Raw genomic sequence first — 26,198 nt, 5'->3', positions numbered from 1 at the left:
ATATTTTTAATTGTAAATACATTTATATAATGCATAATAATGTCACAGAGCATGCATAATGATATCACATGCTTAATGACGTCACTCTCAGAGGGCTACATTTTTGAGAAATTAAAAATATTAACAAATAGGATTTAATATTTCAATTTAATTCAGTGTTTAAAAAATTAACTAGCTTAAAAGTATTATTTGTATATTATTATTCTATTACACTGCAATAAGTGGAGTTATTGAAATTTAGAAAAAAAATTTGGGACTGATCAAATCAATCTGCCAAATAGTATGAAGTTTGGAACAAAAGTGTCCACAAGTGGGCTCTAATAGGGGCAAGTCACCATAGCTATAATTAGAAGGAATATTTACTTTTAAATATTTAATTTCAATTTTGTAGCTTAAAAACTGTATATTACAACTTGAGAATTGCTTTAATTATTTAAGGAGTCATTTTTTAATATTTGGAGAGGGATACTTTTCAAAATTTTTCGTGGGGGATATTTTAAATTTAATGGTGAAATTGATAATGAAAGCAATTTCTAACTAGTGGTTTAGTTTAAAGAAAATGAGAATTTCTACGGGTAGTGGATTAAATTTCCAAAATCTTTTTTCATGGGGGATACTTTATAAATATTTTTAGTGGGAATTATTCTTTTTATCCTAGTTCGTTATATCTTCAATTAAAAATTTACGTAACAAGAGAAATACATTTAAAACCAGTGCATTGGTTGAATTACAACATCAGTTCTAATTTATGTTTTTAGAAAGGATACTTTTTAAAAACTCTTTTGGTAGAATTATTAATTTATTATATCATTATTACGTTCGAAAAAGATGGAGTTCTCAAAGAAATCTAAGTTTTTACGCAACAAATCCCTCTTTTTTTTCCCTTTCTTCTTGTAAATGCAGTGCTAACAAATCTACTTTCAAAGAAGATAGAATTGATCCATTTTGATGATATATATGAAAAGTGATTACGAACCAAAACAATTCAATTTTTATAAGAGAAATGAATTTTTCGGTGTTAGTTTACAAACAATTAGAAAGTAATGCACACATTGGTGACGTAAGAGGAAGAGTTAAAAGCAAAACAAAAATACCTGTGGATTTTGAAAAGTTTTGCATGAATTTCTATGTTGATGGATTTTATTATTTGTTTTTGTGAATTTTGAACCACTTCACTTTAAAATTAATTCTCTTATTTCCCGATTATTTTAGAATTTTATTTACTGTTAACAGCAATTGTAACAATTTGTTTTGAGGTTAGAGAAGCTTAACCTTAGAAAAAAAAAAAAAAAAAAAAAAAAAAAAAAAAAAAAAAAAAAAAAAAAAACAGCTTCCGTCATATGCATTCTTAATCGTAATAGGAAAACGGCAGTGGAAAAACAGCCCGAAAAAAAAGCAATAAAGCATCAGGAAAAAAATCGTAAAATAAAACATCGAGCCTTAATTAATTAAATAATATAAATGAATTAAAATTTTTTTAACAAATTGAATATTTGATTGTCAATTTGACTTGTCAAACGAATATTGATAAGTATTAAAATATTGTATTTAAATTAGTTAATACACAAGGGTTACTTTGAAGTTAGCGAGAGAGATCATTTCATACACTTCATACTTTTTAACAATTTTATTTCCTACTCTTATATAAGCTATAAAAAAATTTCTTATACCAATAATTACACTTATAGCTGATATGATAATTATATAATCAAATATGATACAATTATACTAATAAGATAATCAGATAAAAAAATATTTTTTAAGAAAGTGGTTTTAAAAAAAAATTATTATTATTCTTTTTTTAATAATGAAATGTTTAATAATTTTTTTAATATTTTTGACTTATTATAAGATTAACACCCTGAGAGGATATTGGTAATTACTATATATTGTAGTAGATAAAATATAGCATTTTAAAAATTTATTTCCGCATACTACAATTTAATCCTTGAATATTAACTAATTTTGTTAAAAAATATATAGTTGCGTTTTAATACATACATTAAATTTGGGTTCAACGACCTGAATGGAATGGGTTGTTAAATTTAAATAATTTTTAAAGAAAATAACACTTTTCCACCATTTTGTGTGTCGGTTTTCTATTGTGATCTTAAAGGTCTTTATTTTTATTATTATTTTTTTTTTAGCGTTTTTGTTCTATGATTCTCTTTTACGAAATTAATTTTGTCTCGAGAAAATTATTTTTAACAAAATATTTTCCTATCATTGAATCTAATTGAGATAGATCAGATTTAGCTAAAAAAAATTGTTGTTGTTATAACAAAGTTGTATGGAGTGCTTTGAAAGTTTAAAGAAAAGGGGTTCAGTTCAGGTGCTGTGCACGTTCTCAGACTGGAATCAAAATTATGTTGTGCAATTGGACGTGGCGTAAAAGAGCTTTATATACTTTATAAAAGGCTACATTATCAATTCAAGCCTTTTAATACTTACCGACATTGATGAAATTCGTAAGATTAGGCATATTGCTTAAGTTTCTCTCAGACAGATAAGAGGTTTTGCTTTCTTCATCTAAACTACAAAATTTATAACAAAACAATTTCATTATTTATTAAGTAACTAAATAATATTTTCACTATATTTTATCCAAAGAAAAACGTCTTTTTAAACCTAGTTAATAAATTTTATAAATGTTAGTATGCAGGGGGGATCCTAACTGATATCACATTCTTTTTCATTATTTTTTATCCCCTCTTCCCCTTTGTCACGAAAGTATTAAATTTCACTATTCCACCAACATTATTATGGATGGTCTTTACTTGTCAAATTTTTCAAAGCTTAAATTTTAAAAATAAGTATAACATGATATTCGATAGCTAGGTTTAATAAAGCACAGTTCACTGAGTAAAATGCAATAAAAAACATTAAAAAATATTAATTATTATTTTTAAATAAAGAAAGCAATTAGCTTCATATAATTCTCCGTAGGTTGGTTCGACTTAAAAAAGGTCTGTAATCACTAATGAGTCATATTTCCAGCAGCGAAGCATTATTATCATTTTTAAATTTGTGTTTTATTGAAATCTGTGAAATGTTTTTTATAACCAAGTAATCATATTTTCTATCAGGGTTTGAAGTATTTATCCGGTAGCAAAATTTACGGAGTAAATTTGTTGCACCAAGTTCAAATTTGTCTGCTACCCCGATGCAATAGTACAAAGATTATGTTTGTAAAAATTGAGCTTAATCTAATAGATATATCTCAAAATTTGCAGGGATGTTTAAAAACTAAACTTACAATTTAAAAAGTATGCATAAAATAATCCCTAAATTTTATTTTAATGAGCAATGATATTGAAAGAAAAAGATGAAATAAATTCTTACATTGTATAAATATGTAATAAACTAAAAAAAAGTTTAAGTCTTTTTTATTATTTTTATTTTGCAGTATTCTCTCAACTAAGCTTTATAATTTTGATAGACAAAAAAATCTTAGATATGCTTTATTTCCCTATTTTTCTTAATCTGAGATAAAAAGTAATCCGCAGATGCTCTGTTAATCTACAGCTGCTATTATAATCTGCAGTTCCCGCTGGCGCGATGGTGAGTTCCTACTACCGAGGGTATTTTTAACGTTTTACCAAAGTTTAAAATTATTTACAACTTTAAAATTTAGATACTAAGTTCAACAGAAAACTATTCATTGAATAAAATGAAATAAAAAATATATATATTAAAAAATAAGTAGTTTCTAAATAAGTAACTAAATTACTGCCGTAAGTTAGGAGGAAGTCGAATCTGTTTCCTGTTTAAATGAGATCGTTAAAGATAATTTTTATCAAATTAGTTAATAACAATAATAATTATAATTTCTGAAAAAGCTATTTTACAACAACTCTCTTAGAGGGGCCGCAGTCACTAACGGGTTAAATTCTAATTTTATATCAAACAAACAGAACACTATTATTTCTACTTTTTTAATTTATATATATATATATATATATATACAATTTTTTGGAATCTTTGATTACGATATATTAGTAAATTTGAACTTATATTTATTACAATGTTTGTTAATTCATTCTTCTAATAGAAAATTAAGGAAAAAGTGAGATAAAAATTATTTGTGACAATAAATGACACCCAGAAATGTGATAATTTTTATTGTCACAAAATTTTTTTATTGTAGGCCTCTCAGACCTTATTGTATTCCCCTTATTATAGGCCTTACAGACCTTATGTTAAATCAGGCACTGCTTATAGTATTTTTATACCTTGATGTTTTAGTTATAATATGATTAGATGTACTCAGTTATATCCAAAATGCGAGCAATGGACCTAATCATAAGGAACTGCAGCTTGCCGACCAATCCCCGGCCGGCCGCTCATGTCGGCATACATCAAAGCTCACGATCGGGAGTGTGCCGGGAGGAACTGATATCCTCCCTTCCGCCCCGTCACCACTACCCCTCACCCTTCCCTTAACAACAACGACGCGAAAAAGTGTAAGAAGGAAAAAAATACATTTCGTATAAAAAATGTATATAAATAAATAAATGAAAACAGGTTTTTTGATGGGCATGAGAGTTCGGCGGGATCCTTTGAAGAGGCCTTTTGTGGTACCGGCAGGCCTCGGCCAAATAGAAAAATGGCCCGTATTACATGGAGAGAGAGAGGAAAAAAAAGAAACTTTCAACTGTTCGGACCTTTTTATTTTCTGCTCCTTTTTTCTTTGCACATTCATTGACTATAGTAATTTCCACTTACGAGTTTTGTTATTATTTTTATTAATTTTTTTTTCTTAAGTCCTAATCGGTGATAACATTGACACTGGCAACGAAGTGTTTTTGTGGAGTACTTTTCTCTCTTTTTTTTTCGAGAACAAAGAACAATCCGTGTTATTACAACTTAATTTTTTTTCTTCTTTCTTTCTCTGTTTTGTGCAAATAAGCAGTGTGTTGTTTAAGAGTGTTTAGCTCTCTATTATGGTCAGTTTTTTCTTTTTCTTTTTGCGAATATCATCGATGAACTAGTGTGAAGGACCTCGCACTCCTAAAATGACGGTGGTAAAATGGGTTCGAAATGCCATCGATTTACGTAATAGATAAATAAATACAGGGTATTCGAAAACTACGCCCACTAGTCAGTTTCAAACGCCTTATCAAAATAAATTCTATTTTGCAATTTAATGATTTAATATCCGGTTGATGATTGAAACTTTAATGATTTTAGTAAGAATGAATATATATATATAATCAAAATGTAGAGGAAACATGGAAAAAATTACAGAACAATAAAAAAAGGAGGAAAAAGAAAAATAATAATAAAAATAACAAAAAACTGGAAGAAAAATCCGAAAAAGAAAAAAAAAATTATAAAAATCCGGAAAATAAAAGATATAATCTTTTTATCAGCTCACACGATTATATCCGCAAAAATTTTAATTAATTTTTTTCGTGTTTTTTTTGTATTTATTTATTATGCTATATATACACCGAAGAGCCATTACATTATGACCATCCTCCATCTATAACAATGGGTTCGCCCAGGTTTTCATGGTTTTTCACCCAGGAACAATGTTTTCATGGGGCACATTAGGATCCATAATCCTCATAGATCAATCCCTGACGTCTGTAAGCTACTTGAACATAGTTGCAGACCAGGTTCACCCATTCATGCAACAGTTTTTCCTGTGGGGGATGGTGTTTACCAACAGGATAATACACCATGTCATAAGGTTCGAATCGTCATGGATTGGTTCGAGGAACATTCTAGTGACTTTCAAGTCATGTCTTGCCCCCCAAATTCACCTGAGCTTAAACCAATAGAGCACTTGTGGTCCTACTTGGAAAACCAAATTCGTGCTGCCACGCTTATCCCATCGCAATGTGATGGAATTGCAGGACCAGTTGGTGAGCGCTTGGTACCAGATACCTCAGACTACCTATCAGCACCTTGTGGAATCAATGCCACGGCGGGTGCTAGCAGTTTTGAGGGCTAAAGGTGGTCCTACATGTTATTAGCAGGGTGGTCATAACGCAATGGCTCTTCGGTGTATATATATATATATATATATAGTTGTGCAAAATATCTCTAAATAACAATATGGTTCATTTTTAAAGATTCATTAAGTATGGTGAAAATTTTAATTGAGTTATGTAACTCAAGAAGTTTTGATTTTAATTTTTAGAGAACAGTTTTGAGTCAAGGAAACAACTGTGAGGTCAGGCATATCAAAACATAAATAGGAAGAAAAAAAAATCCTTTTATTTATTTACAGTTAGTGCTTTTCATTGATTGGAAATGAAATAAATGTACACATCATCAAATTAACTTCTTTACATTGCTTTGAACTTAAAAAAGAGTACCTTTTTATTTATATTATGCAGCAACAATTTTTTAAAATAACTAAATTTTTCTCTTTCCATAATTTTTAGCTATTACATTCGAGAGTCCAGAAGCAGCAAAAGATGGATTATTTTCTTAGAAGGTAAAATTTCATGCCTTAAAACTAGAAATTATCGAATACTTATCTATTTACTAACCATAAATTGTGTTCAACATTAGAGACCAAACGTCGAATTTTCGATAGTTTTTTTTACTGTTTTTTGTAAACTGCTATAAAAATTGTTTTATGAATAAAAATTCCAAAGGCTGGGAGAACTAAAGTATAAGAAACCTAAACGAGATAACTATTTATTCGGTGGTATCGGCTAAAAAGCTCAAGAGAACTGTAAATTAAAAAATACTATTTTTTTTTTTAAAGTTTAATTTCTCAGAATTTTTTTGGCTGATTTCAATCAAATTTTGGATCTTATTATTTAGAAATTATAGTAATATCGAACATTAAAAAAAAAGGTTTTAAAATATTATAAGAGTTTAAAATGACGTAAAATTTTTTATTCATTACTGCTCAAAATTCTTGCGATCATTAGAAAATTAAACAATAATAAAAATTACTAAAAGAAAAAAAAGAGTAGACTTTTGCATTTTTTACATAAGTATCTTTAGAAGAATGAGTTTTATATTTCTGAGCAAAGATATTAAGAAATATGTATAAAATAAAATAAACCTTAGGGGCATAAACTTTCATTCAATCTCTTGACTGAATTTTGTTTTTCAGATTGCAATTATCCCCCTTCATTGATGATGAAAAATCTGAATTCGTCAAAAAAAATAGTATTTATTCAGATTAATCAAATTTAATCTGCACTAAATAATTTCGTTGTTTAATTTTTACACCTTAAGAAGACACTTTACTACGAGTGCAACTTTTCATGGCAAATTCTATTTCACCTCCAATGGATTATATATATATATACAAATAAATAAAAATAAAATATTTTAGAACTCCTTCCTCACTACGTAATCCTGCCATAATTAGTTAGCAATTATGATAGCGTGGGAAAAAAATGTCAGCTTTTGTAACTATGTACATGGTTTACCCAGAGGTAAAAAAACTACAATATTTTTGCAGTGTACTACAACTACTTTGTTACAAATGTAGTTGAATACAACTACAACTTACTTTTTTTTAAAAATGTAGTAACGACAAACTACTTTGGAATTATAGCAACTACTTTAAGGAGGAAAACTAATTTACGCCTATGTTCAATATGGTTGTGAATTAAAAAAAAAAAAAAAATAGGCTTGCATTAAATATAAGGGAATAATTAAGAAATATTTATTCATGTTTATATGAGCCAGTGTTTCTTTTTATTCCAAACCTTTTTTTATCTTTCTTTTGAATTTGTTCATTTAACCTTCAACTTTATGCATTTTTCGACAGCGAATATTTAATTTAAGAAATGCGAAATAATCAAATACTTGCAATTTTTAAACTGTTTAATTCTCTTTTATTAACTCGAAAAAATTAAGTACGTCAAAAAAAAAAAAAAAAACGTTCTCGTCTTTTTAAATCACATCAATGTTTCACGAGCGTGCATTCGCATGTGACATTAATGATAAGTGATTTTTCATAATGGCTAGTTTGAATATTAGTTGAACGTGATTTTAAATACTTAATTTCTGTTAACGCTCAGCAACAGCCAGAGTCATTTTCATTGCATCTATTAATGGACACGCGAAGATTTGTACCCATCAAATTCGTAAAATTAGTAGCGCTAAAACCGTGTTTCTTTTCATTTAGATAAGAAACGTAAATTAGAGTTAAAAGTAGTTGCCAGGAATCGCTTCAAACTACTGTTTTTTTTTTTTTTTTTTTTGTATCACATTACTTACAACACCATTTTTTTAAAAAAACAAAAGTTGCACACTACAGTACAAACTACGAAAAAAAGTAGCGATCTCTATTTGTAGTGCGTTTCATCCGACCACTGGGTTTACCGTAGATTTACTTTTTGTATACTTTAAACTAAATATATATGTGCAAAAGAATTTGCGATGAAGGGTTTCTTGCATGGTATAGCGTCCTCTGAAAGCATTAAGATTGTATGAGAGTGGAAAATCCGATGATTAAATCATAAGTGGAGATATTCCAATTATCGCATTGTACCATGCGAAAATATTCATAAACTAGTATGTAATATTAGCTCCGGAATTAAACTTTATGCCTTAGGTAATAAATAAAACAAAACTCTTAAAATATAAGTGTCTTATGGTTCTTTCATGAAACTGATATTGTGTCAATTAGGTGGATGGTACTGTTTCGATGAAAAGAGCTGCAACAACAGATGGACCAGAAGTAGAAATCTAATGTCCTCTTCACTGTGGCCAGATACAAGGAGTGGTAAGACAGTAAGGCCATCGATATGACTTATTTCCTTTCATTTTAAATTCTAATATATAAATGAAATTCAGCGATATTATTACATAAGAATATAGTATCTTTTCATGAACACTGTTTATCAATATTTTGTGGTCGGTCTCTGAGGTGTATCATGGGTACAGGGTTCTCGAGAAAATTTCCTTCTCCGTCTAAATTGAGGTAGTGTCCCCTTATTCAGTTCTGCTGCCATCTATCCGTGGGGTTCTGAGCTAAGGCGTACTTCTACCCTTTACGTTGCTCTCTTGTCAAACGAAAGACGCACCTTCCTGACTTAATTCGCAAAATGCCAATGGCTGTCGTGCTTAGTTTCTTAAAGTGTCATTAGAAACATCAACGTATTTTTGAATCTATTTGGCTTCTGACTATTCAAAAATAGATAAATAAAATAAAATAAATAATTATTGAATTGGTTCGCAAATGAAAAGCATATAGAACTAATATGAATCTTCGCTGACACTTTACATTAACAAAAATAAAGTTTTTAATTAGTACATTTTGCTTCAAAGGCCTCAAAAATAGGCACACAGGGATTCCAGCTTCAAAGATATTTATAAAATAGAGATATAAAGAATGAAAAAAGAGAGAAAATAAAAAATTGAGATTCTAAGATTTATGAATTTAATTTTTTAAATTTTTTTTTCATAATTTGTATTTTTTTTCCTCTTTGAAATATTTTTACCCGTTTTTTGTCTCTATCTATATAAAATGTATGTATGCTTTTGAAATAAAATAAAAAGAAAAAACATTCGTTTTGCATACATTACCTTCGCTGTATAAAATAAATTTAATTTTCAGCAAATTTTTCATGTATAAATAACTTTATGAATTTATTTTGTTTTACTTACAATTTGAATAATCCACGAACTATTTACTTTTTGAACACTTTTTTTAAATTCAAAAGATTTAAATTTTTTGACACTCTCTAACTTTGCATTTTTTATTATATCTATTTTTTTAAAATTAAAATAAGTTTCTAATTAAAGTTATGAAGTGGTTTGATAAATAAGTTTCGAATCAAAGTTATGAAGTGGTTTTCACAGAATTGCTATTTTTCTTTTTATATATACGACACGCAGATTTGAGATACATAAGGTCTAGGTCGCACATTCGACCCATTTCAAATATGCACATTCTATCTCAGGAGTATCAAAGAATTTTTAAATTTTAGAGGGAAAAAAATCAAGCTTAGGCATTATATTGTTTTTATTAAATGCTTCATATAGCACTTTTAATGAATATAATTTTTAATGTATTGCAGTTGGTGGTATTATGTCTCCTGATCCAGAAGAGAATCCTTATTGGTGGGATGCCAATCAAATGTAAGTGATTATTTGTCACTGTATAAAACTCTAATATAACTTCTTTTTTTTTAGGAAAAAAATATATATACAAACTAAAGGACGTAATACCGAGGGAGAAACTTTTTATGGCAAATTCTGTCTCATCTTCATTGGAATTTTAAAATGTAACTCTTATCGGACCAATGTCACATACAACCGGCTAGCTTTTTACTTCATTAGTCAAATACTACTGACAGCAAAAACCATTTTATTATTTTTATCACATTTATTGTTGTCATATTTGCAATTTATTTAATTTTTTCTTATCCATGTAACGCAAATGCTGGTTAGTTCTATCAAAATTACAAGGTTGCGGAGATGAACATTATTAAACCCAAAATTAGATTGGTTTTTCAACGAAGGTTAATAACAGAAAATTAATTTTATTGTAATTAATTATAAATTATTAAAATAATACCTAGTACGAAAAAAAAAACATGAAATACTTCGGGGCCGTTAAGTGTTAAAGTTAAGAGAAAGATGAGTTCAGGTATGACTTAGAGTAAAATATGACGTTACAAATGCTAAAAAAATATTTTATAAATTTCAAAATACAAACAAACTATTGCTGGATTACATTCCGACTGTGTAATCCTGCCATACTTTGTTTGCGTTTTGGTATTTTTGAAAATATTTTTTCAGTCTTCGAAATTTCATGGTTTACCTGACGGTTTTTTATACATTAAATTAATGTGGGTAAAAGAGAATTCGTCATTAAGGGCTTCTGCCGCAGTAAAGCGTCCTCTTAACAAGTCTCTTTCCAACGTTAATTAATTGTACCGCCAGGAGTGTGTGGAATTTAAAAAATGGTTATTTAATTTTCGCGAATAAACTGACGATGGTACTTATCGCTAAAGATGCGAAATAAAAGCTTCACTTTGTTAGAATATATAAATTAGCATTTCATAACGTTTAGAAATTTTGCATTGCTTTTCTTCTAAAATTCAATAAAACTATGCGATTAATTATTTTTGAGGGATAATTTAATACAAGATAGTCCAAAATTTGATCAACAAATTGATAATTTACCATAGAACATAGTGTCTTAAATCATGTTCAGAGGGGGAAAATATCGAATAACCCATACAAGTTTCGGCATCACGTTTTAAAACAACTGCAAAAGGTACTTCCAAATTGGTTTCAGCAAAAAGGATTTATTTGATTAATTATTATAAATAATGTTCGCAGTGCTGTTCATTGACGTCATTATACAGTCTGCAATGACGTAAAAGCATTTCTCAGATGTGTTCGAAGATGCTAACATGTGCTTTTGATGTTTGTCGTGGCGAGGACAATTCGATCGAGATCCTTGCAATCGGTGTCTCGAGCCAAATCCAGTTCTTTGGATCATTTCATCGAGTTGATTCCGTACTTTAAGGGCATAATATGCATGGGGCATCATGCAAAAAACTACTTCGCTACACTCCTCCCGGCACACTTTGCCGCAATTGAGGATAGGCCTGTAGCAAAAAGGAGCAAGGTGTTTTCAGCGATTTAAACTCCCTCAATGTGGTTTTGGGACCGCATGTTCTATGTAAATTTTCATTCTATTATCTATTGAATGTATTATTCCTTCATTTTGAATTTGTCTGTAGAATTTTCGAACTTCTTGTATAAAATATTTACTGATTCGGATAATGCTGAAAAGTTATTTTTAGAGCAAAAAGTAAATTGCGGGAACATAATTTTTATTGGAATTATTGTTACATACGGGAGAAAAAAAATTATAATTGTACTAAAATATAAAAAAAAAGTTTAAATATAAAATATGTTTAAAAAAAACTCTTATACAAATGGTTAAGAAAATGCCTCAGAGAAATCCTTCAGGTTAAATTCTCTTTCACTTCCATAAGTGTCCCGCAGTGGACTGATCGTTTAGACACGGTTCCCAGCGAAGTCAAGCATCACTGGCTACAGTCAGTGTGCAGGTGGGTGACCACTTGGATCAGTCTATGTAGGGACAGAGGGTGAGCGGTATTGGTCCTCGCTAAACTGTTCTACCGTAAAGTGCTCGACTTCGCGTGCAGGTCGTTGGGCTACTGAAGCAGGGGTGCCACCCCTTCTGCAGAGGATCAAAATTGTGATGGCATGTCTTCGGATCATCCTCAGGGATGTTTCCCAGAATGTCGTCAATAGCCCATTGTGCAGCTCTAGTGCGATGTAAATGAACTACAAAAACATTTCCATAAATAATTTAAAATTTCGGAAAAGTGAATTTAAGTAAACCTAGTGAAGTTTCAAACTAAACCATCAAGTTTCAAATGTTGCAAATTTTTTTTCAAAATGCAAACAAACCAATGCAAGGCAATTACGAAGTGGGGAAGATATCCTAAAATAATTTGTTTGCATTTTGATAAAATTTTTCAGCAATTGAAACTTGATCGTTTACTCAAGATTTACATGAACTTTATTTTCTCTAAATTTTAAAATACAGTGAATTCGCGATAACTCGAATCTGATAGCACTGACGAAAAACTTCGACATATCGGAAGTTCGACTTACCGTTAGTTTCGGTCTTTCAAAATATTGTCGGATTATTTAATTAATGCTTATTAATTACAAATCTTCTAAATGCTTACAATATTTAAGATCATTTTTTTGACAAGCCATTTACGATAAGACTGTTTGAAGAACTTTATGGTATCCTGGTCCATCGACTGCAACTTTGCTGTTGTGTTTGGCGGGAGAAACTGCAAAGTTACTGCTTTCAAATTAGGTGGATCACTATGCGCTGTGCATTTATCCATAAAGAGTATCACTTTTCTTTTTTTAGCGAAGAATTTCCGATCCAATTTTCTTACATAGTCTTCAAATAAAACTGATGTCATCCAAAACTTTTTGTTAGACTTGTAATCCAAAGGATAAGTTTTTACATTCTTGAAACATCGGAGATTTCGGCAATTTCTCTGTCCCAGACGCATTTCCTTCAACTAGGACAGTCAAACGTTCCTTGCTCATTTTACCCCCTGAGCAGTTTTCATCTTTAAACATCATAGTCTTATTTGGAAGACATTTAAAAAATAACCTATTTCATCAATATTGAAAACATTAAAAGATCCACACAAAAAATCGAGTTAAAGGGAGTAAAATTCGAGTAATCGAGAATAATTAACATGAAATTGAAGATAAAAGGGTCGGGACCCCTTAAAAAAATCGAGTTATAGTAATATTCGAGTTATCGTACTTCGAGTTATAGCGAATTGACTGTACTATTAGAAGGGAAACAGAATTTTTCCTGAAAAATTTCTCCAGTAGTATACCGTCCTCTAAATGAATTGGATAGGAAAACCAATTTTTTCACAACAATGTTATCTTCTGAATATCTGATTTTTTTTTTCAATGGTTACTCTTGCATAAATCTCTCAGCTGACATTTCTAAAATATCTGGGACATGGCTAAAACTATTATTTTTCTTTCAGTTTCTTGCCTTATTGTTCAAGTGATTCTTGGAGTGGTGCATACTATTCAACCAAAAAGGGTAAAGAGATATTGTTTCAAAACTTGTTCTAAAATGCATTTTTTTTAAAAGTACTGTGAAAACATTTCTAAAAATAGTTTTTATTTATATATTTTCAAGAAATACAATTCAGTCATTAATACAAAGAAATGTACTATCGATTTTCCTATTATGCATATTAAAATAGATTCTTATTAAACAACAATGAATTCATTATACAAAACCGTACAAATAAAATTAATCATTATTTTTTTCTCTTTTTCAGGAGAATTTTCTTTTCTGGGATCCTTAATAGTTCTTGAAGTTGTAAAAGATTTATTGACTCAAGGACTGTTTTCTTCAGACATGTTACTTCTTGCTGGAAGCAGGTAACTCTTACTTTGTTTATTTCCTAACATTAAATGCCGTAGCAATGCAATATACCAGGGTGATGAACAACTTTGTAAAGTATAAACACGAAAATGAAAATCCGGAAACCTCTGACATCCAAACATTTTTTTAAAATTCGTGACGGAAAAAAATTAGCTTAATCAATTTTAAGACAGAGGGAAGATGCAGAAATTCGCTAGTCGTAATAATGTCGTATTAAAAATATTGATTTTTAAAATCATGTGAGGTTGCAACTCGAGAAGAACTGAAGTAATTATGCCAAACCAGGTGATTTAGACCAGATTCAATTGAATACCTGTAAGCGACGTCACGCCTGTGAGTCGAGCCTGATTGGCATTTAAATCGATGACTGCTACTATTTAATTAAGATGACATCACTTGTAGATATCCAATCGTTGCTCAAATAAACCCTGAGTGGAACTGATGTTTTGATAAAATTTCACCTAGTTATTTGTTGTCACTATGCAAACAGGACGTAAAAATGGTATGGATATTGTCAAATATCTCAAGAAATATACATCGGATCGAAAAAGTGAAAATAATCACATTTATTATTTTTAAAGGCCATCTAATGATACCAAACTCGATTCCCTTCCCTCCCTAAACCCCTGGAAGTGGGGTCAAGTTTGAAATCTTAGGCATGAATCTCTATTTTGTACTGCAGATTCGGATTCTCCAGAAAAATATAATCCTATTTGAATTGTAGGTTCTTACATTTTGCTTCATAACTGGCGCTGTTGCTGAAAAAAATTAAAAATTTTACAATTGTTTTAAATAGTAATTCGATATCCATAAGATTGAAAATAAAATAAATAAAACTAAAAATATTTCGGTATTTTTTTAAGAAAATATTCTTAGTCTAATGGGTCTCAAGATTCGACGTTGGAAATAAAATAAATGATATTCTCGTATCTGCAGGAGTGATTGTGAGCCCAAGTCAAAATTCCGGAAAATTTCTTGAGTTAAAAAAAAAAGTTTAAATTGAAAAAAAATTAAACAAGTTTTTTTTCTCCTTTTTCGTAATATTTCTTGGTTTACATAAAATATATTTAAAATTTTACACATGCCTATACCATTTACATATACCTATGATGACCTGGAGAATTAATTAAAATTTACAAATATGTCTTCCATTCTTGAGTTTATGCTTATAATAACTATTTACTGATAAAAAATGAATATTAATCACGAATATAAGCTTATAAAGTATCTGGCTCTCCCTTACAAACAAATAAACTGTGTTTTTAAGTTCCACCTTTGAAAATTTGATTTTCGGAAACTTCTGCGATCAATGATTTTTTGAAACGTCTGGACCTTCGATCTCCGGAAACTTCCGGATCACTGCTAGCGAAAAATCCAGAAATCCGGATTTTTTCCGGAGCACAATCAGCCCTGTATCTGTTAAAAATAGAAAACTATTTTTTGCCGTGTCTATTTCATCCTCCTAGTCTGATCGGTCTCGAGATTCAGGATTTTAAACAGCTTGTACCCTCTTTAATTTTTCTCAATTAGAGCCCAATCTGTGAAGCAAAATACCTAAACATAAAACTAAAATATGGTTATTTTTTTCTGGAAAATCCGAATCTGCAATAAAAAAATAGGGGTTCATATTTGAGATTTCCAAGTTGCCCTCCACTCCTGGGGGTAGGGGTGGAAAAATGAAGTTTTGTATCATTAAATAGGTTTTAAAATATATTGAATGTGTTAGATTGTCTGTCTAGTTACACTTTTCAATCCAATATATATTTCTCGAGATATTTGACCGTTTTCATAGTCAGTAATATGTATCTCAAGATTCGCCATTGGAAATAAAATAAATGATATTCTCGTTTGAAAATTAAATAAATAAAACTAAAAACATATCTGTTCTATTTACTTATTCCAACAGAATCTGAATATTTCATAACTGGAATCTACCACTTTTTCACTTTCTTTTTGAGTGTAAACTTTTTCCACTGAAATTTTTTTTTAAGCATTAGCACTCGTGATTACAATTCTATTCAAGCGAAGAAAGCAAAAAAAAAAAAAAAAAAAATTTAAAAAGTCCATCTGCTATTAAAAAATCTGGCCCCAAAAGAATATGATGAAATTCAAATGTCTAGTGAATAGCATGATTTGCCTATAGTATGCCGGTTTCAATATCGGCAATTTTTAGTTGCTAGCTACAGATGGAAGCAAAGCAAGCAATGGAATCAACCCAATCATAGTGACAAATTTCATTGGAAAAAAATTCTCAAATGGAAAATGTTGTGTTATGTGATTCAAATTTCTCTATTTTTCTTAGTGAACTTTAAAATCTTTAAGAATCAAGCATTAGTCTTACAGATCCATTTTTAAAGTAACAGAATTAAAATGTTTTATTAGGATAAAATTTTGGTTTTTCTAGCTTAAAATTATTTTAAGTATATAGTAAATACTATAAAATTTCAGTGCAACTGTTTGTGTTAATTGTCTAGTAATTTTTCTTCTTCTTTTGTCAGTGCTGGTGGGACAGGTGTTTTACTCAATCTTGACAGAGTGTCAGATTTCCTGAAAAGCATCAAGTCCAAAATAGAGGTTAGGGGTCTAGTGGACTCCGGATGGTTCTTGGACAATGAACCTTATGAGGCACAAGAATGCATGGATCCTCATACATGTGCTCCTGTCGAAGCCATCAAGAGAGGCTCTAAGTAATTATATTTTACTTTAGTGTTTAGTTATTTTATTAAATAACTTTATTAAATAGAGTCCTAAATATCTTCTGCATTGAAAGTATGTCAATGGAAATAACAACAAAAACACGTAAATTATGTTGAATTATTAAAATAATTTGTCTTGAAATGTGAGCAGCCATCAAGAGAAGCTTTTAGTAATTAACTTACTCTACTTTATTATTTTTTTTAATAAATAAATTTATTAGATTGAGTCATAAATTTACATTTTTACTAGAACAGTACAACTACTTTCATATGCTGATGATGTAATTGCTCGTTCCCTTCCTGCTCTGAAAGAGCCATTTCTTGCCCTTGAGGTGGCTGCAGGACAAATGGAATGTAGAGAAAACAAAATATCTGTTATTCTCAAGAAACAGAGTTCCAAACGCCTATCTTGAAACAGATTCTTATAGATTTGAAACAGAAAGGAGTTTTACTTACTTAGGATCAATTATTGCTATTGACAACAGAATGACTCCCGAAATAAAAAACTAACTCTATCTGGCAAATAGGGCTGATTATGGTCTGAGAAGATTTATAAAATCTGGGTTTCTTTCTAGAAAAACAAAGTACTTAATCAACAACATTCTTGTCAGGCCAGTTTTGACATATGCTTCTGAAGCTTGGACAATGACAAAACTGGAGAAAATTGTATCACAATATTTCAGAGAAAGATTTTATGGAGTATACTTGGTGGTGTAAATGAAAACAGCAATTAGAGAAAGAGATTTAACTTTGAACTGTACAAGACTTATAAACAACCTGATATTATTAAAAACATAAAAATGAAAGGAATTGGATGGCCTCTATGATTCGAATGAGTGATGACAATACAATAAAAAAAGATACTGCTTTTTAGACCCACTGGAACAAGAAAGCGGGGAAGGACGTGGTTGAGCTGAGTTGACTAGGTGGAGTCTGATTTTTTTGCTATTAATGAAAAGAATTGGAGATCTAAGATAAATCAGAAGTCGTTATGGAGAAATTTTTAGAGGAAGGCATTGGCCCACAGTGGGCTGTCTGGCCAACTATGATGATGAGTCTAGATATTTCCTGCATTGAAAGTATGCCAACAAAAATAGCAACAGGGTTAAATTGCTCCAAAGAAATAAAAAACATGACTTACTTGAAATTTTATTACTTAGAAACTATTCAACCAATTATATTCAAATTTTGTGTTTTGATATTTAAGTCAATGATGTATAAATTTGTATTCAGTTACAATTCAAGAATTTTTTTATCATTATTAAATTGTAAAAAATAATAAATATAATTATCAAAATAATAAATAATTAAAAACATTATTTTTTACCTAGAATTTTCTCGGATAAATGAATTTGTATAATTCTGTGTTGAAATTTTTTTGCTTCTCATAAAACTTTTCAGGGATACAGTGAAATACACAAAAAAGTAAACCTAACTTTTGACTGCTCTACTGACTAAAATTTTGGGATCATGTTTTCCAAATTGAGGCAACTCGCTCCATACATTTCAGGTGAAGATATTACAAATCTGTGGAAAAAAAAAGTTATTCTTATTCAGAGAAAGTACGTTTTTACACTTGATTTTGCAGCTTAAAATATCGTCGGCTCAAATTAATTAGCATATTTTAGGTAAGGCTTTCAATCCATTAAAATTGAGCCCTAATAGGTAAAAATCTGATCATTAGATCTAAAGTTATTTAAGATATTCGCTTTTTATCTTGTACTGTATATAGTGTGTATATTTATGATATGTTCCTTATGTTGATAGAGTTTTCCTTATTACTACCCACCATTTACACATTTAGAATCTGTGTGTAAAAATGCACACCCACATGCATATAAATGTGTCGCAATTTTCTATTTAAATGAGAAAAGACAAAAACTCAGCAAAATTTGGTGAATCATCATTACTGATATAGGTTTCAAAACAGTAAAATACACATCCATAAGCATCTTTGTGTAAAAATACACATCCATATGCATATAAATGTCTTGCAATTTTCTATTTAAATGAGAAAAGATAAAAACTCACCAAAATTTGGTGAATCATCATTACTAATATAGGGTTCAAAACAGTAAAATACACATGCACATGCATCTTTGTGTAAAAATACACATCCATATGCATATAAATGTCTCGCAATTTTCTATTTAAATGAGAAAAGACAAAAACTCACCAAAATTTGGTGAATCATCATTACCAATATATGGTTCAACACAGTAAAATAAATTTTTCATTTTTGACAATGGCTTTTCACCCCCTATTAAGCAAACATTAACTTCAATTTTCTTACTTTAAGTTTTGATGATTGCAATCAGGGTTTTGATATGAATGAATTTAATTTTTTCCACTTAAATATTTATTTGGTGTCTCTACGTGTGCTTACATTTGTTAATAAACTTTATATTTATCAAATAATCCAAGAATATATGTTAAGAGTGTTGATTACAGAACACCTTGTATAGTCTACAAATATTTTTTGTTAATTTTAATTTATTACAGAATGTGGGATGGCCAAGTACCCAAAAGATGCCAAATGCAATATACACAAATTGATAATTGGAGGTGTTACTTTGGATATAGAATTTATGCAACTTTACAAAGTAAGATTGGCAGTAATTTATTTGTATTTTAATTAGCAATTTAGTACAATTAGGCAGTGTGGCATGGGAAATGTTGCTTGCCTCCGTGACTGGTGTCTACCGGGTAAAGTTAAATGAGCAACACTTTTGGCATAGTGTTTGTCGTCAAGAAGAAAAAGCTAGCAATTTTAAGACTTTTTTCTTTACGTGAAACTTAACAATCCAAACAATAAAAGCTTTATTATCTTGTTTTCTAAAGAAATATTTGTTTAAATAATGTTAGAAACTCACTAATGGATCACTTAAAAAAAAATGACTCAAAAGTCACCAAAGATTTAATTTGAGAAAATTTAATGAAATTCATACTTGATAATGTTTTTTAAACAGTTGTTAGAGAAATTCATATAACTTCATATCATAGCATGAATATATATTATCTATGAAAAGTAAAGCACTTTCAGCTACAGCCAGTTTGTTGGCTAGGAGGTGAGGTCTATGAAGTTAAAGGTCCACAATTTTGAAATAAGTAAAGGCATATGATAGAGCAAATGTGATCAACGTTGTCTATTTTTACCTACCAGACAAGATGATAACTATAAAAATAAAGCAGGATAGGAATCCAGAACAGAACCATAGACTCCCACAATGACAGCTCAGTGCGTTAACTACTACAAGGAAAAGTTTCATAACAAAAAATTGAAATTATAAATAATTTTTGAGAAAAAAGAGTTGATATGGCAAATAAAATAAAAATGCAATATATGAAATATGATATGGTTATTTGTTTGTAGTAAAGCATTTTAATTTTGCAAAAGGCCGAGAAAGAGTATAACTAGTTAATGTGATAAAAAAAAGTTTTTCTTCAATTTTTGGAGAAAAAGTTTTAAAAACCATTTTTTTTGTTTGTCAAACTTTGTGCTAAAGCATTTAGTAACAAAAAAATCTTTGCTTTATACACATATTTTTGACGATGTTTTAAATAGATTCTGTATAAAGTCTAACTATGCATGTGACACTATAGGTCCAGTGTTTGTGTTCCAATGGCTATTTGACGAAGCTCAGATGACGGCCGATAATGTTGGTGCTCCAGTGTCGAAATCACAATGGGATTACATCCACAAAATGGGAATCGATATTAGGACATCTCTAGATAATGTTTCGTAAGTTTTAATTTTTTAAACATTAAATATAACAAAGTACATGCAGGGTGTTCTTATAGCAATTAAATATAACTTTATCTCTGTTTGGGCACAATAAAAACTAATTTAAGTGCAAATTTTTCTCATTTCTTAAATATTAACTAAACATTTTGCTTTTTGTTGCTGTTGATATATTTAACAAGTATAAAATTCATTTAACATCTTTTAAAGTAAAATGGTTGTTTTTTTATGAATATGATTAGAGTGACATGATGAAGAGGATTAGTAATTGCATTGAAGATGAATAGTAATTTGCATTGAAGATGAATAGTAATTTTCTATTCTTAGTAAAAAAAAAAATTTTAAAACTAAAACTTTGAAGTTAAAGGATAACACTAGGGAGTAAATTTTTTTATTTTCTGTTACATGTGATATTTTAATTGATCTTAGATACTTTTGTATCGTTGATTTCAAATCAGTTTTTCACAGCAAGCTACATAGTTACTTTTAAAATGACATTTTTAGTCTTTTTTTTGTTGAAATGTACAAGTTTAAAAACATTATATATAACAGAGAGTCACGTAAATGTTGTGACAAACTTCTAGGGGAGATAGGGCACAACAACAGAATTAAAATTGTATAGGAACCTATACTCAGGAATGTTGTATTACGCCGCTAGGGGTGCTTTCTTATTACGAACTGTTTCTTTGTATACTTCTCAACACAGTACAGGAAAGCACCCCTAGCCATGTACGATGGCATGGGTTTCTATTCACTTTTAATCCTGACAATGTGCCCTTACTCCCGTAGAAATTTTTTGCAACATTTGCACGACCACCTTATACGTGTAACTTTTTTAAACTTACACATTTCCAAAAAATATTGACTAAAAATGCAATTTTTTAAATAAAATCTGTAGCCTTTTAAACTAATACAGATTTGAAATATCCACACCTGAATTAGGCAAGATCAAGTGTTTATATAAATACAACAAAAAATTTGTTCCTTAATATAATTAATTTTAAGTACTCAATAATTTTGCAGAATATTCTATGCAAACAATGCTTGTCCTGACAGACCAATTTATAGGCTTATTCTTTGATACAATTAATCACAGAAAATAATTTGTATCAATGGATCAGAAATTATCTTTCATTAATTGATCAGAAAAAAAAGCTTTGTTGCCACTTTTTGTATGCATGCCATCCATGACAAAACTTATTAATACCTTATAAATGCTTTTTTGTATTTTGGCATTGATTCAATAAATTCCTTTAATGTATAAATTTGAATTTAAAACAATTTCTTCTTTATTTCAGTGCAGTGTTTGCTCCTGCTTGCATATCTCACACAGTGCTATCCAACAAGTAAATACCTTTTTTGTTACTCCTTAGGATGTAATAATGCAATGTTAGATAGATGAAGATTTTTGTTGAAGATCATGTTGAATGACATTTGAATTTCAATGTACAGTGTGGAAAAAAAACACCACCTTGAATAATTTTCAATCAAATAATTTTTACATATTTTGGGTTGCCGTATTTTAAGATACGTTCATTCAGAACTTAAAATATCACTCACCCCTTCAAACCATTGTGAACTTCATGTTCTAGGACTCATTCTTAATGGTTCGAGAGAGTGACCTCAATTACAAGCTAATTACTTAGTGCAGACGATATTTTAAAATATGAAATCAGACACAAAAACAGACTTCTTCTGAATAAACACCCTTTTTTTTTTGACGGATTCGAATTCCTGACTCCCAAAATATAGGAGGTAGCCACAATCTGCTAAATATGGACTCCATAGTTTGGTCATATCTCGAGAACTTTTAAACAAATAGAAAATGTTTTTTGCACATAATTACAAAATTTGTTTATTCAAAGATATATTTTACTAAATACTTATTACTTTCTATTATTTTATTAAATAATAATCAAAAAAATTTTGAATTATAAGGGGTACAAGTTTTTTCATCACTTTAATGTATGTAATTTTACATGGCAAAATACAAAATTGGAGTGAAATTGGTTGAATAGTTCCTGAGAAATCAAATTTTAAAAAAGTAGTATAGTATTCAAATTGGAATTATTTTTGGATAGACGAATTTTATAATTGTGTGCAGAAATTTTTCAACTCATTTAAAAAGCTCTCGAGATATCACAAAATACGCAAAAAAATTAACAAGGGGTCCAAAATAAAATTTGAATAAGGGATCCAAACCTTGGACCGATCTCTATATTTTGGGAGTCAGAAATGCGAATTTGTCAAAAAAAAAAAAAAGGTATGTTAATTCAGAAAAAGTACGTTTTTGTGTCGGATTGCGTAACTTAAAATATCGTCTGCACTTATTAATTAATATATTTGAGGTCACTCCCTCAAACCATTGAGAATGAGTCTCAGATTAGATCGAAATTTATTCAGAGTGATCCGTTCTTTTTTTCGGCACACTCTACATTGTTGTTGGCTGTAAAATATGAGATTATTTTTCTTAATGTGCTAAGGCTTTAATATTATCTCAAGAAACTGAAGCGGTAAATTATTATTTAAGCAAAGGAAGTTTTTCTATTGATAATCGGGAAAAGATATTTCGTAAACAGCTTCCTGATAAAGCTTAATTTTTCACAAATTTATTGAAATTTAAAGTAGAACTGTTTTTTTCAATACTGTATGAATCTGGTTTTACCAGGTGTCTCAAATATCAGTGATGACTGAAAAAATCGTTAATTATCTATATAAAAATAATACAAAATGCTTTGCCTAAAGGTAATTTTTTAAAAAAATTATTGAAACTTAAAAAAAAATAGAGTAGTGCTATTTTTTTTCAATGTTTTATAAATTTGGTTTTACTAGGTGTCTCAAATATCAGTGATGATTTAAAAAAATCTTTAATTACATAATAATATTATAATATGATATAATAATAATATAAAAAATAATCATTGTGATAAAATTATAGAATTAAAAATTACTTCCCAGGGATTGGAGGCATGTGAAGATCAACAAAGTGTCTTTGCCTCAGGCTCTTCGATGTTGGGAGCTGCAGGCTCATGAACACAATCATCACCACCATCACCCTCATCATCACCTATACGATCCCGTCAAAGAATCAATCGATTCCACAAGGTATAAAGATATTTATGGCATAATTTTGCAGTAAATGAGTACCCATTTCAAAACTAAATAATTCTGAAACAACTAGCAATAAAAAAAAGGACATAATATTCACTGTCTGATAGTTAATGTAACTTCTTACATAATCAGTTAATGTAACGTTTTGATTTCCATAAATGGCTGAGTTGCTAACAGAACAGTGGTCTGAAAAACTAAATTTTTCTCGTAGTTAAATACTTGCTACAAGTGTATTATTAATTAAATCCTTTTAAAGGTTGTGGGAAGCATACTTCACCAACTTCTGTAATTTTTAAATGCGAATGGAAGCTATTTTCCCATATTTGTTTTGGGCCTCTTCAGGAAAGATTTATAAGACTATTTATAAGATTATAAAATAATAAAGGAGCTTTGTTTGTATAAGTGTGGGTAATGGCAAATAGCATGATGTCAAGAAATGAGCTCAGTTCTTATGTTTGTTTTCCATTTGTTCATTTTAAAATTTTTCATCAAGTTTATATGTAGTCATAAATAGATAGACAGTAGAATTTATAAATTTGAATGTTTATTAGCACATAATTTCCAGTTTATGGCCAATTCTTTACAATAAGAAAAATTTTAAAAATCCCACAAAAAAGTCTAAAAACCAAGTTAACTTTAATAAATCAGTTAAATGAATTTCTTTTTATAAAACAACAGAAATCCAAAAAATATTTTAACATAACTTTACTAGAAAAAATGTTCTTATAAATAGTTAAGCAAAAGTTGAAAAGAATCTCACCCAGTATTGTTACCAGTGATTCTATAAACTGGCAGGTAAAGTATTGACAATGAAAGCTCATTCATTTCTTAAAAATAAAGAATTACGCCAATAATCAACTACAATAATTTAAATTAATTTTGATTATTTACAGTACGTAAGCTTTAAATTTTTTTAAAATTACATTCAATTTCATTAACCAGAGTTTGATACTCTATATTTTTCTCAGTCCGAGCAGTATGGTAGGCGATATGCCAACAGCAAGCCTTCGCATCAGCCGAAAAAAGCTAGAAAATAACTCAACCGAAAGTCGAGAAGACACAGATTCAATTGAGTCTGTAGTTGACAAAGAAGAAAAAAGAAAACAGAGGAGGAAAGAAAGAAAAAGAAAACGGCAAAATAGAAATAAAAAGAGAAAGAAAAATAGCCGAAAAGAATGTAAGTATTTTTAAAATATCTTGCCTTAAATATATACAGTAGAGAAAAGCTAAAAAAAAATTATTATGTTGACTCTTACATGCATTTCTGATAAAAAATATTAATATGGAACAGGCGGTTTTAAATGAACCAGTGGTTTCGATAATATCACTTGCAAATTCAATGAAATTATGTACATAGGCACCCAAATCTGCCTAACTAGAAGTCTGCTGTTTCTGATCATAAAACTAAAATGTTCAGGTGGGTTCAATAAAATATCACAATATTATAAGTAAGTAATGAAGAAAAAATTTAAGGCTCTCACAAGGTTTAATTGCTACAACTAAAAAATCTATTCTAATATTTCTATAATATAAAATTTTAGTATGAAAATATGTTAGATCATAATTTAAACACCTTTTAGAAAAATATTTTTGGAGTCATTGCAATTTTAGAGGATGATATACCACTGACGAAACCCTTCATTTAAAATTCTTTTTAATAAGTAATTTAAAATTTAAAGCGTAAAAAAAGTTAGTTAAGGGAAACCTACAGTAAACCATAAAGTTTCAATATGCTGAAAAAAATTTCAAAACATCAAAATACAAATATATAAATGTATATATAACATATATTTTAATCATAATTTTTATAAATTATGCTCACTATATTAAATCTTGCCTTCTGTGTTCCTTTTCCTATATAGCTTTCACAGTGCTTGTAATGTAAGACATGAGGTTAATATTTCAGAGGGAAATAATGATTAATTCTTTAACTGTAAGAGTCCTTTTTGAAAAACAACTTTTAAAAGAAGGTACATTATTAAAAAATAATAATTTATATTTAATAATAATTTGAAACTCAAAATTTTATTTATTATAGGATCACTTTTAATCTGATTATTTTTTAAAATTTTATTTCGGAAATGATTAAAAAAAATGTGTGACTCTAATTTTACTTAAAAAGTTTCAAAAATGTATGCTTAATAAAATCAATATTGTATCGAAAAGAATTTTTCTGAGAAATAATTAAGCATTTTATTATACAGTGTTGTATCCTACTTCCATCTCAATAAATGGATAAGTTCAGAGTTAAAGATAGTTACAATCAACTAAATATATTCCTTAATATTCTCACACTCTTAGAAACATCACTTTGATAGGTTTTCCTAAATTATATTTTACCTTTTTAATTTAAATTACAATTTATTATTAGTTTCTTTTAATAACATGACAATACTCCTTTTCTATAAAAAAGTTTTCATTCCCTTCTATCTTGCTTATTTTATTTGCTCACAAACAAATCTCATTTTATTGCTGTTTATTTTTTTTTTATAAAAGCTGTCCCAGTTAAAACTAGAATTAGTTTCTTTATGTAAATAAATCATGGAATAAATAAAATAAGTTTAATATATAAAAAAAAATAAAAAGCATTATTTTTTTCACATTAATTTTGTCTCAACCAAATAAAAAAAATTAAAAGTTTGAGGTTGCTAAGAAATAAAATTATGGTGATGGAATTGCTACATTAAGAGCAACACATTAGGTATATAAATCTTCCGTGCAATGATTGTTATAA

General features: G+C 29.1%; 1 protein-coding gene and 1 long non-coding RNA gene across 7 annotated transcripts in view; one reads left to right on the top strand and one right to left on the bottom strand.

Moving 5' to 3' along the window:
* Notum (palmitoleoyl-protein carboxylesterase notum) overlaps positions 1 to 26,198 on the top strand; it is a 58,959-nt gene that overhangs the window by 28,860 nt on the left and 3,901 nt on the right. For 5 of the 6 annotated variants that reach the window (XM_071182181.2, XM_016062670.4, XM_016062823.4 and 2 more), the window contains exons 3-13: positions 6,396 to 6,448; positions 8,612 to 8,707; positions 10,005 to 10,065; positions 13,506 to 13,564; positions 13,809 to 13,911; positions 16,414 to 16,602; positions 19,114 to 19,214; positions 20,215 to 20,353; positions 21,652 to 21,699; positions 23,312 to 23,458; positions 24,433 to 24,641. In XM_071182181.2, coding sequence (XP_071038282.1) covers positions 6,396 to 6,448; positions 8,612 to 8,707; positions 10,005 to 10,065; positions 13,506 to 13,564; positions 13,809 to 13,911; positions 16,414 to 16,602; positions 19,114 to 19,214; positions 20,215 to 20,353; positions 21,652 to 21,699; positions 23,312 to 23,458; positions 24,433 to 24,641 — 1,205 coding nt within the window. Of the gene's footprint in view, positions 1 to 4,898; positions 4,947 to 6,395; positions 6,449 to 8,611; positions 8,708 to 10,004; positions 10,066 to 13,505; positions 13,565 to 13,808; positions 13,912 to 16,413; positions 16,603 to 19,113; positions 19,215 to 20,214; positions 20,354 to 21,651; positions 21,700 to 23,311; positions 23,459 to 24,432; positions 24,642 to 26,198 lie in introns of those variants that run through there. The other variant, XM_043054524.3, reaches the window with a different exon arrangement.
* Positions 15,359 to 25,419, bottom strand: LOC147810899 (uncharacterized). The gene is made up of 3 exons (XR_015433013.1): positions 25,287 to 25,419; positions 23,305 to 23,420; positions 15,359 to 15,453 (listed from the first exon to the last, which is right to left on the bottom strand). It is a non-coding gene; the product is annotated as an uncharacterized LOC147810899 (long non-coding RNA).

Source organism: Parasteatoda tepidariorum, chromosome 4 (assembly GCF_982258835.1).
Source record: "Parasteatoda tepidariorum strain Cologne lab strain chromosome 4, Ptep-v5.0, whole genome shotgun sequence".
NCBI classification, from domain to species: domain Eukaryota; kingdom Metazoa; phylum Arthropoda; class Arachnida; order Araneae; family Theridiidae; genus Parasteatoda; species Parasteatoda tepidariorum.
The sequence above is the reverse complement of the archived record's forward strand: the minus strand, read 5'-3'. Positions and strand labels throughout refer to the sequence as shown.